This window comes from Apteryx rowi, unplaced genomic scaffold, assembly GCF_003343035.1.
Source record: "Apteryx rowi isolate R43461 unplaced genomic scaffold, aptRow1 scaffold_113, whole genome shotgun sequence".
Lineage (NCBI taxonomy): Eukaryota > Metazoa > Chordata > Aves > Apterygiformes > Apterygidae > Apteryx > Apteryx rowi.
In genome coordinates this window covers 1908477-1922397 of record NW_020447342.1, presented here as the reverse complement: position 1 = coordinate 1922397, position 13921 = coordinate 1908477, and the positions used below count along the sequence as shown (strand labels likewise).

Genomic DNA, 13921 nt, shown 5'->3' with positions numbered 1-13921 from the left:
GGGAGGGAGCCTGTATGTAGAACGTATATTTAAGATTATGTCCTGCAGCAGTTAAACAGGGACTCATGTATGATTCAAATCTGAAAAGCTAAAATCTATGATGCCCACACACGCAATTAAATATTCCATTATTTTATTGTGTGTATTTGAATTAATCAGTTTTTTTATTGTTGCTAATGTCCCATTGCAATTTCTGACATACTCAAGAGCAGCAAGGGTTTTTAAATGTTAGTGTGGAATCATTACATTTTGTCATAATAATCCCTGATGTTTGCTGCCTCTGGTTGGTAATGATGCAAAGAGAATGGGAAAGGCTGAAGAACATACTGAGAGCAGTAGGAGGTAACTTTTTAAGTGTATGTTTCAAGTAAGAGAAATGAACATACTCTCATGTGGGGCAGAGGAGAGGTGCTGTAGTCAAATGTACTCTTCCAGCTGAGTCTGAGTAGTTTAAAAAGCAATTGTCTCTCTGGTTGTCATGCTAACTGACTGCATTGAATGCGCCTCTTTCATTTCCGCGCAGCATTAAAATAGGTGATTTTAAACTACTGCTGGGATGCTCTGAGGAGCAGCTAATGCTTAAAGTACTCAAACTTTAGTCAGAAGAGCACACCTGACTGTGCCCACAGAAAAATTACCCAAGATTAAAGAGGACGGGTTGCACTGTGCTCTGAGTCTTGACTGCAGGAGGTGGAGCCGTACTGCTGCCTCTGCCTTTGAATTTGTGCCCTGCTACTGAGGGCTGAGTGGTGCCGGGGCATGCTCTGGAGCTGTCAGGTGTGCTTTGATGGACGTCTGGGCTTCCAGGCCCTGAGAAAGAAAAACTAAAAGGTCATGAGGCGTTATACAAAGTCCATTGCTCTGTAGGAGGAAATTGGATGTCTCACGACCCGCACTTGAAAGCAGGATGGTTCAAGTTATCATAACCTACAGCTGCAGGGAGGAGATTACTGCATCCTCGACTCTGTAAACAACAAAGCTGTTTGAAGGCCAAGGGCTTAGYAGAAATGATAGTTAAAAAATGGGCTGCTTGTTGTTGTTGTTTCTTAATGGTGCAGAATTAAGCACGCAGAAGTTAGGAAATGCTGGATTGAGGACAGCAAATATCTCCCCATCCGTGGGTGGTCAGCAGAAGCTGAGGGCCACACTGACAAGAGAGTGCACAATTATTTGGGGTGGTGTGGGCAGCTGGGCCGTGGTGCCTGGCCTTGCTCAGATGCTCTGAGAAAATGTGGTGCAGAATGAACTCAGCTGAAGTTGGCAGTGCTCAGAAATGTTTTCCAGGAGGCCCTCAGGCCCTTCCTCTTGGGCAGACAGGAAACAAAGAACCCAGGTCAGTGGACACAAAAGGAGAGGGCTCAGACAACTGATTTGACCGGCCATATGTGGCTACAGGGACAGTTCCACTTGTCTTCACCATGGGCTCCTCTCTTTTCCTTTCCTTCAGCCCCTTCAGCTTTTGAGATAAAAAAGACAGGCAGTGCACAGACACAAACATGTTGAAGGCTTGATTTGTCTCTAAAGCTTTCTGAAGGAAAAGCAGCATATTATCCTGCTGCTAGTGATGGCCTGACAATGAATGTGTAGAAGGGGGCTTAATTAAAATTTTATGGGCAGATGCAGTTATGGCCTGGTACCACACTGAAAAAATTCAACACAGGGTAGGTACAGCAAAAATTTTTCCCATTCACTGTTCACTGCTTTAACAAGTGCCTTTTACTCTTTTACCCCTGCATTGTTTATTTAACATTGTTCAGCTTCCTGAGGAAGAGACTCTCATTCATCGTGCTAGCCTGCTGAAAAGTTCCTGTGCAATATCCAAGCGCACCTTTAGCAGCAAATACTTAGATCCTGGGATACGCACAACCCTTCTATGTCCTATTTTTATTTTAGGTGGGTAAGTAAGAGTAACTCCATATCCAGCTCTTGGGGGGCTTTCAGAACTATTTAGCGGGCGTTCTCTTAACCTGGCCAGTTGGACCAAAGTCTTGAAATGTAATAGAGAACATCCTTTTCTGCTGTTGTGTCTACTTTCCTCAGTGACTGCTGCAAAGATCAAGAGTGTCTCAGATCTCTGGGCAGAACTGTGGGGGTTTTTATGCTGTTGTTGCTAGCTCAAAGTCTGGAAAGACTTTTTTAACTGGCGAGATCTTTTAAAAGGACTTTTTAAGGGTTTTTGAAAGATTCTTTTAAAATATCATACTTAAAATAAGTAATGTAAGTAYTAGTCTATTCAGATAGGTTATAAAATCCTTACTTTGTAGAAGCTGYGTCACAGCAGCTGTGAGTTGTCAGTGCTCCAAAAGTTTGCTCTTTCAGSTGAAGGCTCTTAGGGAGTTGTTTTAATTATTACTGATATCATTATGTCTATCTGCATGTATAAAATCACCAGCTTCCTTTCCAAATCAGAGCAATGGAAAAACAGTAGATTTCAGATTCTTTTTGGATCTGCCTTTTGAATTTTGGGTTTAAGTCTTATGTTTTCCAACCTTTTAAAATCAAACACACAGACACTTGACTGCAGGAAGTGTGGCTTTAAAGAAAAAAAGTACATTACACATAGTAAGAATTACTCATGCTTTTTACATCAGGATAATGAGCCCAGTTTTTTTTTTCATTCTGTTCCCTCCTATTCCCACTCATGTTAGCAGCTGTTCCACTCTACTCTTTTGCTTTCCAGGGTAATAACTCTTGGGATTGAGCTATATCTCATTGACCATCTGTGGCCAATATAGCAATTTGCAGTGGATAATCTCTCACACTAAATTCTCCTAGCACGTGCTGTATGCTAGTTTTGGACTCTGTCCTGTTCTGAGCTCACCCTGGGCCTCCAAGTAGTTGCGGCAAGGTGCCATCTTTCCTGCAGCTTGGAGAAAGAAGGAGGCGCTCAGTGGAAGACTTTTAGTTTGATTTGGTTTGAGTTATACCAGAGGCTTTCAACTCCATTTCTCAGTGGGAAATACTTAAAATGTGTGAAAGAAATTTGCAATTGAGTCACAGCATTATTCACTTAAGGCATTCCATGGAAAACCAGTTATCATGAAACAGAGTTAGAAGATTTGCAATTGTAAAAAAAAATACATGCACACGTATGCACACACACACACACACACACACACACACAGAGGGATCTGACATGCTGGTTTTGTCATTGCTGTTTTAACTGATAGGATTCACATTCTTAACCTAGGAGCTTTTCTCTGTCTCTCTGTTTCTAGCGGTGACAACTGAATGTGTCATAATCACCTCACTTAACTAGTGGAGAGATTCATGATAAATTTACCTAATATGAGAATGGCTGTCCTGTGGCAGACTAAAGGTCCGGCTAACATGGCATCTTGTTGCCAAAAGCAGATGTTAGGGAACAACGTAAGAACAGTGCAAAGCAATACTCCTCTGAAAACCTCTTCCAGTTCATAGTAACCTGCAGGTTATGGATTTCCTGAGCAACATGGTGTAACTTGGCACTTACTAGCACTTAAGGGATTTTTTTCCCCTGATCTGGTCTACGTAATTTTTGAGTGAATCCAAATTTTCAGCTGTGACACGCTCAGCTGCCGTATGTGGTGCAGCRTTGCTGCACTGAGCGTGTGGGGCACCTCTTTGCTTGCTTTGAACTTCCCATCGCTGGCACAATGACTGTTCCTGGTTCACCTTCTCCGTGACACTGCCGGCTCCCACAGCAGCCCCTTCTGCTGTCGCTTCCCCGGGGTGAGGTGTCCCAGTCTACACCATCACTTCTGCTGTGCCGGCTGTTCGTATCTCTGGCTGTCACCTTCTCTGCGTGCYTTCTGTTCCTGCGACAAGAATTGACATGAGCGGAAGCATCTCACCCCAGTGCTCATTTCCTAGAGAAATCCCCTTTACCTCTTATCCCTGCTCCATCTCCCACCCCTTGGACCAGCTTCCCCATTTCTGCCAAGTTTTTGTATAATGCCTGGGCAACTTTTGCCTGCTGCCGCTGACGAGTAGGTGAGACCCAGGCAGCAACTTCTGTGGCGAGCAAATAGCCCAAAAGCCTCAAGCTGCTGCAAGCTGTGGAGACTTGTGTGCCCAATCAGCGCAGCGGCGTGCGGACGTTTGTAGGCCGGCTACAAAAGAACGGTGCTGCAATTATGCTAATCCTGCAGCTTTGGCTAACGAAGGGTGTCTCCCAGCCAGGACCTATCACAGTGTGGGGAATTACATCATTTGGAAAATGGGCTGCAGCACAAGGCTGCCAGCGACTGTGCAGCATCCCCGCTCGCTCGTAGGCGGAGGCCGCTCCGTTTCAGCCTGAGCAGGCACAGTTTTATAAATCTGAATAGTTTTCATTACTATAGAAGCTGATAATCAAGGGACTTCAAGATGAAGGGCTGTGTGTGCTTCCACCTCTTTGGAAGGGTGCATTAATGATAAAATTCCATAAATCTTGTTATTTGTTCCATAATCTTTGTCACCTAGAAACAATTTCCTTTTATGTATACATTGTTTTATTGCTTACATTTGCCTTTTAAAAATAAAAACAAACGAGCATGATAAAAAAATATAATTGGTATGATTCTGCATGCAGCCTCACCTRTGTGCTGTTTATGATCAGCACAAGGAGTTGTGGAGAAATAAACTGCAAGATGACTGTGCCCTTTTGTGAAATCTTCCAGTTCAGAAATGCTAAAATGCTGTCAGGCACCTTTTGCTCTGAAACAAGTATACCAAGCTTAGGATCGCCACTGTGCTCTTTTATTCCTTTATCAACCCAGTTATAGTAAACGGCTGTGAAGCATAAGCATCTCCCTGGCATATCATCAGGCAGTCTTGCTGGAGGAATTTTTTTTCCCCCCTGTAAGCTGCCAAGGTGGACTCCTTAGCTTCTGCGATAGACCAAATGAGACTGCAGTTCCCCCATCAGTTTCATAATAGTCAGAAAGCTTCCATTTACATCATTGTGTGCAGTGCAGGGCAGCAGCGGCCAGGAAATTTGAAACTATTTTGGTTCCAGTTGACTAGAACAGCAGCAATTGAATTAGCTGGTATCGTTATAGATAAACTGATGATCTGTGCATTTTATTTCTTTGACCAATGGGTAACTGCTGGAGCTACAGTAACCTCTGTGAGTAAGGAGACTGTTCAAGCAAATATCTCTAATTTCTCTAGCTAGCTAATATATATATACTGTATAGACTAGAGAGACACTCACACCATTCTTTTATAAAATGTAACTGTAAAAAAAATGTCTGTCTATGCTTGTAACTTGTGTTTTGCTTCCTAGAATTTCCTTTTATTATGCTGTAGGCAAGCTTGATTGAAATGCAATGGTTATTTACCTATGAAATATCATATCTATGSCAGTGCTGATTTAAGTCATGAATTCTTTCATCCTCTAGTCATCGGAAAGACTGCCAGCTGCTCTTACGTTATTTTTGCCCTGTGTCAGTTTTCTAGTCATTCGCCCCCTTGCTATTTTAGCTTTTTCTCTCTCCTTTTAATTTTTGCTTTGTTGAAAGAAGCCACCTTCAATGCAAAGTAGAAATTGATGTTACCTGAGAGTGTGTGTCCTTTCATTGTTTGTTTGGTGGTGGGTATTTTTTTTCCCTGCTCATCTTCAGTGGAGTCCTTAAATTTTGTTGTTGCCTTTCTAGCCTTGTTTGTAATGCAGTCATATTGGGGGATGGGGCTGGACAGGATATGCCAGTAGCTGCAGCAAGACATGATGCTGTGGTGGTGGATGGGAATAAGGGAGGAGTTTCCCTTAAAGAGCTCCAGCTCCTCTAAACTCTGCACYTGGAATGAGGCACCGAGCTCCATCCGGGTTGGCTTTCCACCTTTCAGGAGCAGGATGGCAACTGGTGGTGTTTTACTGCAAGGAATGGAGACCTCAGCGGTGTTGTGTGTGGTGTTATGTAGGGTGACCAGGACGRGCTGTTGCTTTGATGCCACATGAGAATCTTTTTTACTGGGCACCAAATTAGGCAATTTTTATCCAGGATTCTGGTGAAGGCAAGAATCCTATTTACTTGTATTTGTATACTGCAACAATGGAAATCTTTCCAGAGCAATGTTACTGTGATCTACTGCATAAAAGGCCTTAAATTTCTATGTGGAAGTGTTTTTCTCTTGCCCAGTTGGAGCTCTTACAGCTTTGCAAGTGTTGCAGAGATCACAGAATCACAGAATGGTTGAGGCTGGAAAGGACCTCTGGAGATCATCTAGTCCAACCCCCTGCTCAAACAGGCTCACCTAGAGCACATTGCCCAGGATTGTGTGCATGCTCTCACCTTCCGTATGTCGCTATGCGCCTGTATATACATGTTTTATATATATAACTCTTCTTGAGTGTACCAGATTTGACAGAGGGTAAAGTTTGCATGGGAGTAGGACGTTAATGAAGAGAGGTAAATCAGATATTTGCTCTGGGTGGTTTACTGCTGCTCTAAGCAGCAGCCTTCTGTGATATATAGAGATGCTCAGCTGTGTGTTTAGTGTTCACTGCCAGAAGGAAGGCCACTTCCATCTCCCCGATGTCAGTTCAGAAACTAAGATAGCATTTAGCAGGGAAGAGCCTTGCCGCTTGGCCAGGTCTGCGCATGGTGCGTTGTCGGGGCTTGGCCTCCAGTGTGCGTCGGCTGTGGGGAGCCCCAGGGGGAGGCTGTGCACGGGGGGATGCGCCGGGCAGCCCCCAAAGATGCCAAGCGCACGAGTCAGCAGGAGGCACAGAGTTCCTGCATGCTCTGCTGGCAGGTGCTGAGCCGTGCCCTCCTCGGTGTGCAGCTGGCARGGGGCTGCTGGTGTTGCCGTGTCCCAGCCGGGGCACCCTCGTTGCAGGTTTGCAAGGGGAGAATCGCTGTAGGAGGAGCTGTGTCCATGGAGAAAGGTTTATGCCAACACTTCTAGCAAGGGAGTGCATACTGGCTTTTCTTCTGTGTTAAAAATCCCACTGCAGACGTGTGCTGCAGGAGCAGCAAGCCACAAAATGGGCCTGCACTGTGGGCTGAGCTGGTCCCCCCCATGCAGATGTAGGGCCATGGCCAGCACACAGCCTCGTCTGCCTGCACGGGATGCTTGGGTGGGAAGTGGGAGCATGTGCACCTGCAGCATGGGTGCTGCAAGTGCATCCTGGTGGAAACGCGTCCAGCAGCTGTAAGAGATGATCCGGTGCCTGCTCCTCCAAGCATGAGGGTTTGAGGTGCATGAAATGCTGCCTGGCTGTGCAGATGAAATTGTRTGCCAAGGCGCAGTTTATCTGGGGCTCCCAGACACAAAGAAAAAGTGGTGGCCATGGTCATGTGGAGAGGTAGACCTGGATCTTCTTCAAACTCCCCCAGAGCATCCACCCCTCTGTGTTTGAAATACTGCAGTGAAAGTGTGCTGTGATGAAGAAGTGGACAGGGCATCACTGCTCCTGACCGCCCTGTGAAACCTTCTTCTTTAATCCAAGGCTGCATGACTGGCAGTAKAGAACAGGTCACTGTTTTGTCCAGACGCTGTCTTCAGCAGGATCTGAGCCGTGCAGGGAAAACTGACGCAGGGAACTTTTATTCTGGACTAGTTACATCAACAGAACTGAAATTCTGGGGAACCTACTGGGGAAGAGACTGCAATTAGGCTTATTCCCAGGCTGTAGGTTTGGTCTGGCACACACACAACCTGCTGTATCTATCTACCCTCTGTGGACAGAGCTACTGGATAGCTAGTAGGCAGGTGTGAGGTGCTTCTCTGTGTCTTTCCAAATCACTGGCAGATATGTAGCTACATTAGTGCTGAACTGGCATTAAATTACCCTCCCTTTTACCTTGAACTCAGCCTGTTGTTAATCACAGCTACGTGGCTCCCTTCTCAGAAGTGGTTTATGGCCAGACAGTGCAGAGGAAAGACAGGAATCTGTTTGCAAAATAGCATCTAGAGATGTACCCCAAGCAGGGCACTGCTTCCAAAATGCGAGTTAAGAGTCTAGCTCTGGAGCTGTCTCCCAGACACTTCTCAGAGTAGGTGTTTGGATCCCCTTTGTTTTGTTTAAAGCAATTTATACTCCAGGCTAGATTTTTCCAGAAGTGTGCAGCAAACACAGCTGTTGCTCCTTTTTCCAAAAGCTCGGTTCCTCCTTGGACCATTACATAAGATGGCCAAACACTCATCAGTGTGTCATCTACGAGGTCCCTCTGACAACAATTGATTCTGTGTTATCCAAGAACAATGGTAGCCACTGGGTGCTCGGCTCTTTTGAAAATATGACCATCAGCTTTCTCCCCCACTTTATTTATAACAATTTGAAAAACAGCACTTAGTGGGAGGGGGGACAAGCTTTTTGGGCATCAGTGATTTTATTTTTTGATTAGGAAATGTGAACCAGTGAGTGTACATGCATCACTGTGACATGACCGTCAATTACCTGAGTTGTTAAAGGACGATGGCAGTACTGGCAGAAAGTTAAATTGCCCATTAATTGCCTTGTAATTTAGCTAATTGGTTTTGTTGCGGCTGTAGAATATATGGGATGTAACTAGTTATCTTCCCTATGTTTCATCTTGATAAATGAAAATGACTTAAAAATCCTTTAAAAATAAAACCAGCATGTATGGAACATGCTGTAGATGGATGTTAAACTTCTGGATATCTGCTTTCTTCAGCCTTTGCATCTGGCATGTGGCCTAAGAGTATTCATGGGCCATTGGGACCCTTTCTGAAGTGTAGCAGACATTTTTGGCATTCCTTCCTTTGCAAGGCAAACTTCTAAAGTAGGCTGCCCAAATACTCCTGTGTGAAAGGACCAGTTCTGGATAACTGCAGTGTGAAAACAGGCAGAAGTGAGTTAAACAGACTGGTATTTTCACTGCAGAGGAGAATGCGGTTACGCTGTTACTCGAACACGGGGAGGGGAGGTCAAACTGTTTACTTATGTAAGCAGAGGATAAATCCATGCTTTCTTTTTTTGCAGGTAGTGGCCATGGAAGTAATACTTTGCTCCCTCATACCATCATCAATGAATTTCCAGAGTATGGCACAATAGAGTCAAGTGGAGACGCAATGAGGGCTTCATCTGAGTGTCAAGCAGAGCCTGTAGTGTGCAGCCCCAAGCGATGGGACAGTGACCATGTACCTTGCCGGCCTCTTCCTGAGAGCACTGCTTCTGCAGATGGTTCAAGATCTCACATTAAAGCATCACAGCTGCATGCTGCAGAAGAAGGTTTACAGCCTGAGGGTAACCTGCCAGAGACTGTGAAAATCTCTGGGTGGCTGGAAGCAACAAAGGTGCAAGAGAAAGCAAATACTTCTCTTGATTCAGAGACACAAATGGAAAAAGAGAGGGTTACTGGCAGCCAAAATGTGCAGACAGCCAGAGAACCAGTTCCAGCAGGCCAAGAAAAACCCTCAGACATGCCTCTTCCATCTGAAGGAACAGCTGAGGAAAAAATGTATTTGATCATAGAAAAAGATCTGGCTGCAATATTGACTGGAGAAAAGCAGTCAGAGTCCTTGCAAGCCATCAGTAATAAAACTGAGGAGGTCCACACAGCACAGGAGACAAGCTGTCATAGACCATCTGTGACAAACCTGGAAGCAGCCAGCAAAGTGGAGGGGTGGGCGCATTTTGAGGAGTTTTCAACGTACAGTCAAGGCAAAATGCAAATGGGTCCTGAGAGGAGGCACTCAAAAGAGGCAGCTGTGAGCAAACATGTAGAATTTCAAGGGGTGGAGATTTTATGGTTGAAAAAAGCAGAAGAGCAGAAAAGAAAGAAGCATTTGCTATTGGAGACTGTGTCTGTTGAGAGGAAAGCATTCCCCAAAATACCCAGCCACTCTGTACCACCTATGGTCTCCCCGGCATTGGTCACCTCACCGGAGAGTGCTTGGAGGGAGGTCTGGGAAGACCTGAGGCCAGGAACTATCTCTGGAGCCACCCCTTTGGCTTTGCTTGATGAAAGTGGGGAGGATGAAGTCTTTGTGAAGGAGGATAAGAAACACGGTGAAGACGCTGAGGTAGCAAGAGACAAGAACAGGTAAAATGGCTCTTTGGGGATGTCGAGGGGGGCAGGGTTTCTCTCTTCCCAAGGGCGTGTGGGTTGTGCCTAGCTGCTGATTTGCTCTTAACGGGTACTAATATTTGCCACCTGCATGCAGTATGGTGGAGCTGATAGCACTACTGAGCACTTAATGTGTGGTGGCGGTGGCCAGTGTGTGAAGCTGGACTGAACTCCAGCTGTGCCATGCTGCCAAAGTTTGAAATCAGTCTCAGGTTTGGAAAAGGAGCAACATCTCTTGCTGTTTGCACAGTAAAGTTCATATGAAGAAGCAACAGCATAATTAGGATCCAGCCATGGTATATAATCAAATACATACAACATGCAGRCCTGGCTGTATGCATCCTGCTAGATTGGTTTCAGGCATGTTTCAGGCAGGGTTTGTGCAAGAACAGTGCGAACGCCTCTGTGAGGTCAGATAATAATTAAAGAAATTTTAGCTGAAGTCCCATATGTTGTAAAAAGATAAAAGTAGTGATGTATTTATATATATATATATATATATATATATATTCTCTGCTAAAATAACTGAAAAGTGTCCTGATTTGCTTGGTTTTCTTTTCTAATCACATCTGTAATAAAGGGTCCCATCCATAAGCTCTGAGCAAGCATCCCTGTTCTGATCTGGTGGGTATTGCTAAAAACAACTGGAATTAACAGGGGCAGCTTGTCTCTCTGCCCTTTGGGATCTGTTGACTTCTGCTGTGATTAGTGTATGGGATTGCTCAGAACTATGGTCCTAACTACTCTCCTGGTGGTGTGAGGAACCTCACCGTGTTTGATGCACTCCTTAAGGCCTCAGGTCATCGGATGGTCATGTGCAGGCACGCAGATCTCAGCTTTCACTTAAAACAAACACATGCAAAAAGCTTCTGGCTTCCATGAGTTTGAAGGAAAGTTTAAAAATGCAACCAAAGTGTATTCTTTATAATTCAGAAACCAGATAGTAAATAAAGAGTCCCCAGTGCATCGTGTTTTCAAAATGCTATGACTCTAAGTCCATGATTTTGGGAGGAGTCTGACTTATGATTTCTGACCCTCAGGGCCTGGATCTGACTTCTATTTCCACTTTGTCAGGCTGCCTCCTTGAAGCAAGGAGGAAGAGGGGGCAGGAGGCCCACTGTAAATTGCTTTACTCTGTGTCCAATTCCAGCATTTCTGAGGCAGCTCATGGTGGGTTGGGTAGGGGTGTGGGTGAGGTGCTAGGTGCAGAGGTAGATGGGCTGTGAGGTCCACGGTGGCTCTAAGGAGAGCGTGGGTGTGCAAGGCGGATCAGGAGTGGGTCAAGAGATGGAGTGGTCTGAAATGAGGAGAGGAGGAAAAGGAGAAGATGTGCAGCATGGCCCCTGTGGGGCTGGCTAAAAGGAGGAGCTGTGAGTGAGCGTTGGGTGTTTGGGAGCTAGGAGAGGTCCAGCCCTGACGGGCTGCTTGGAGGAGGATGTTACTTGAACTACAATAGCTATTGGTGCTGAGCCACATGTCTTAAAACACCTGTAAGACTTCCCAGGACGGGGGAGCCAGACTGCAGAGATTCATCTCACTGGTCGTGCCACCTAGGGCAAGCATAAAAACCAAGGAGGTAAGTCCTTGCATGGCCCAGCACCCCATCTGCACTTCACATGCCATCAGCTTCCATCAGGAACTGCAGCCACCCCCTCCTCTGAAACAGCAGACGCACCACCCCAGCTCAAGGACAGGCTCCGCTTGGCTTTCCACTATGCAATTCCTGCATAAACCGCTGCCACGTGGAGAGTGTGGCATCCACTGCACGCGGCAGCAGGTTGCATCTCGCACTGCAGCCCTTCTCACGGTTGCCCACTCTGTGGCTGCCCGCGCATGGATGGAGAGCTGCTCTCCCCAAAGCCATGCTGAAGCGGATCCAGGCGCGGCATGCAAGTTACGTGTGGGCCTGATCGTGAGGTTTTAGGTGAGAGGCTGGAGCACAATAGCTGTGAAGCTTCTCTGGAGCTGCAGAGAGGGTGAAGTGGAAGAAGCAGAAAAATCGTAGTTTGTTTCTTGAAAAAAGCAAGGATAAACATTCCTGTTAGCACCACGTCTCCTCCTAAAAAGTGACGACTGGAATCCTCTGTGTTTCTGTGGTGGCTTAGGTCCTGAAGTTATGGAAGACGTTTTGAAAATATTACTGCCGGACTGCTTGGGATTGTGTCCCAGAGAAAGGTGGCTGTGGAAAAGAGCTGGAGGATCACTGCCTGTTTCAAGCCTCTGCTTAAGCAGCCTGGCCTGGCAGCCTCCTGTTTCTGGAGTGTCTCCTCTGATTTCGGTGACAGAAAGGTGATCTTAAACTTTTATCTGTACATCTACAAGGAGGCCAGATATTCCTCTTCAATTTTGGCACTCCCAACTCTGAGTTTTTAGCTGTGTTTGCTCCCTCTTGCGTTAATGCATTTTGGAGAGTTTTACATCAGTGTTTTGTCTAAGACCCTAACTCCAGGATTGCAGAGCCAGCAGACTGTACTCCAGTGGGGTGGAGACTTCAATTTAATGCAAAACTTCTGATCTGAGCARTCCCTTGCATGGCAGGCAGGAATGGTGCTGGGGAGATCTTTTGAAATTGTGAGTGCTTTTCTTCTTTGTGCGTAAGCAGCTGATGTTATCTGTCAGACAATGCTGGGCTTTTTTTGTTTTCCCCAGAATATTGTTTCCTTTTGTGTCCCCAGAACTGTAACACAGCAGGGAGAGATGTGGTGCCAGTCGTGAACTGAGGCAGTACAAGGAGAAAGCAGCATCTCACCCCGCTACTTTCCCACCGCAACCGAGGTTTGCTCAACAGTCTAAATCTGACCCCGCAAATTTAAATCAGCTGTTTCTGATTATTTTCTAGGATCATGGAGGAGGAAGAAACAGCCATGGGAGGGTATGAAGATGTTCTTGGACAAAGGCACTCTGACGTCTCCACGGATCTGTACAGCTCGCAGTTTGAAAACATTCTGGACAATGCATCTTTATACTATAGCGCAGAGTCACTAGAGACCTTATACTCGGAGCCTGATAGCTACTTCAGCTTTGAAATGCCACTCACTCCAATGATCCAGCAACGGATGAAGGAGGGCAGCCAGTTTTTAGAAAGGACTTCAGCCTTGGGGCAGCAAGATGTCTTTAAGCTTCCCACTGATGGGGAAATGAAGAGGCGCCACGAAGGGATCTCCAATGGCTTAAGGGATGTAAGTGAAACTCTCTTTAGAGGAGACGTCACAGAAGTTCCTCATTTGGACAGGTAAAGATAATAGATGAACTTTGTGAGTGTGTATGTTTATTTTTTTCCAGTGTCCATTTACTTCAGTGGACTGTCTCATAATGTAGGTTTGACTGCTTTAACACTGCATGTTTTCTAAACAGAATAATTTCCAGTGTAACAAAATGAGCTGCAGAAGAAAAGACAGCCATCCAAACCTGATTTTTACTAGAAAAGTTCATATTTACTTTACCAAAGTATTGTAGGTCTCTGTGTAATGCTTGTACAAATAAAAGGCTGGCCTGTATTGCAACATCTCTAGGACCTATCTCTTGAATGGTTAATCATCTGTTACAGATGAACATTTGTTCATCTCCAGTTATACCTGAATCTACTAGCAGCAATATTAGGAAAAATAAAAGTCCTATCTCCAAATGTAGCTCTTGATCTGGATGTTAAAGGTGTGTCTCCCAACACACAAAATTCGGTGGGAGTTTTGCCAGTTACTTAATTGGGACAAGATTTTATTCTCACCATGTCTGTCAGTTTATAGATTCTTAGATATTTGTTTCCTTTATGTGCAAGTAACTGATGAAAGARAATGGAGTACTGCAAAAATATTAAGTATCTCCTGTTTGGTAAAAGGAGAAGCAGGGAAACCTAATGAGAGAAGAGTCACGTGAGAAGCAAAAACTTGCTAAGTGGTTAGGAAATATATTCATAGACACTCACT

At 45.3% G+C, this 13921-nt stretch overlaps 1 protein-coding gene across 2 annotated transcripts in view; it reads left to right on the top strand.

The window, feature by feature from the left end:
- PSD3 (pleckstrin and Sec7 domain containing 3) overlaps positions 1-13921 on the top strand; it is a 121417-nt gene that overhangs the window by 31754 nt on the left and 75742 nt on the right. The window contains exons 1-3 of one of the 2 annotated variants that reach the window (XM_026078748.1): positions 5059-5089; positions 8912-9974; positions 12838-13230. In XM_026078748.1, the coding sequence (XP_025934533.1) occupies positions 5059-5089; positions 8912-9974; positions 12838-13230 (1487 nt within the window). Of the gene's footprint in view, positions 1-5058; positions 5090-8911; positions 9975-12837; positions 13231-13921 lie in introns of those variants that run through there. The other variant, XM_026078739.1, reaches the window with a different exon arrangement.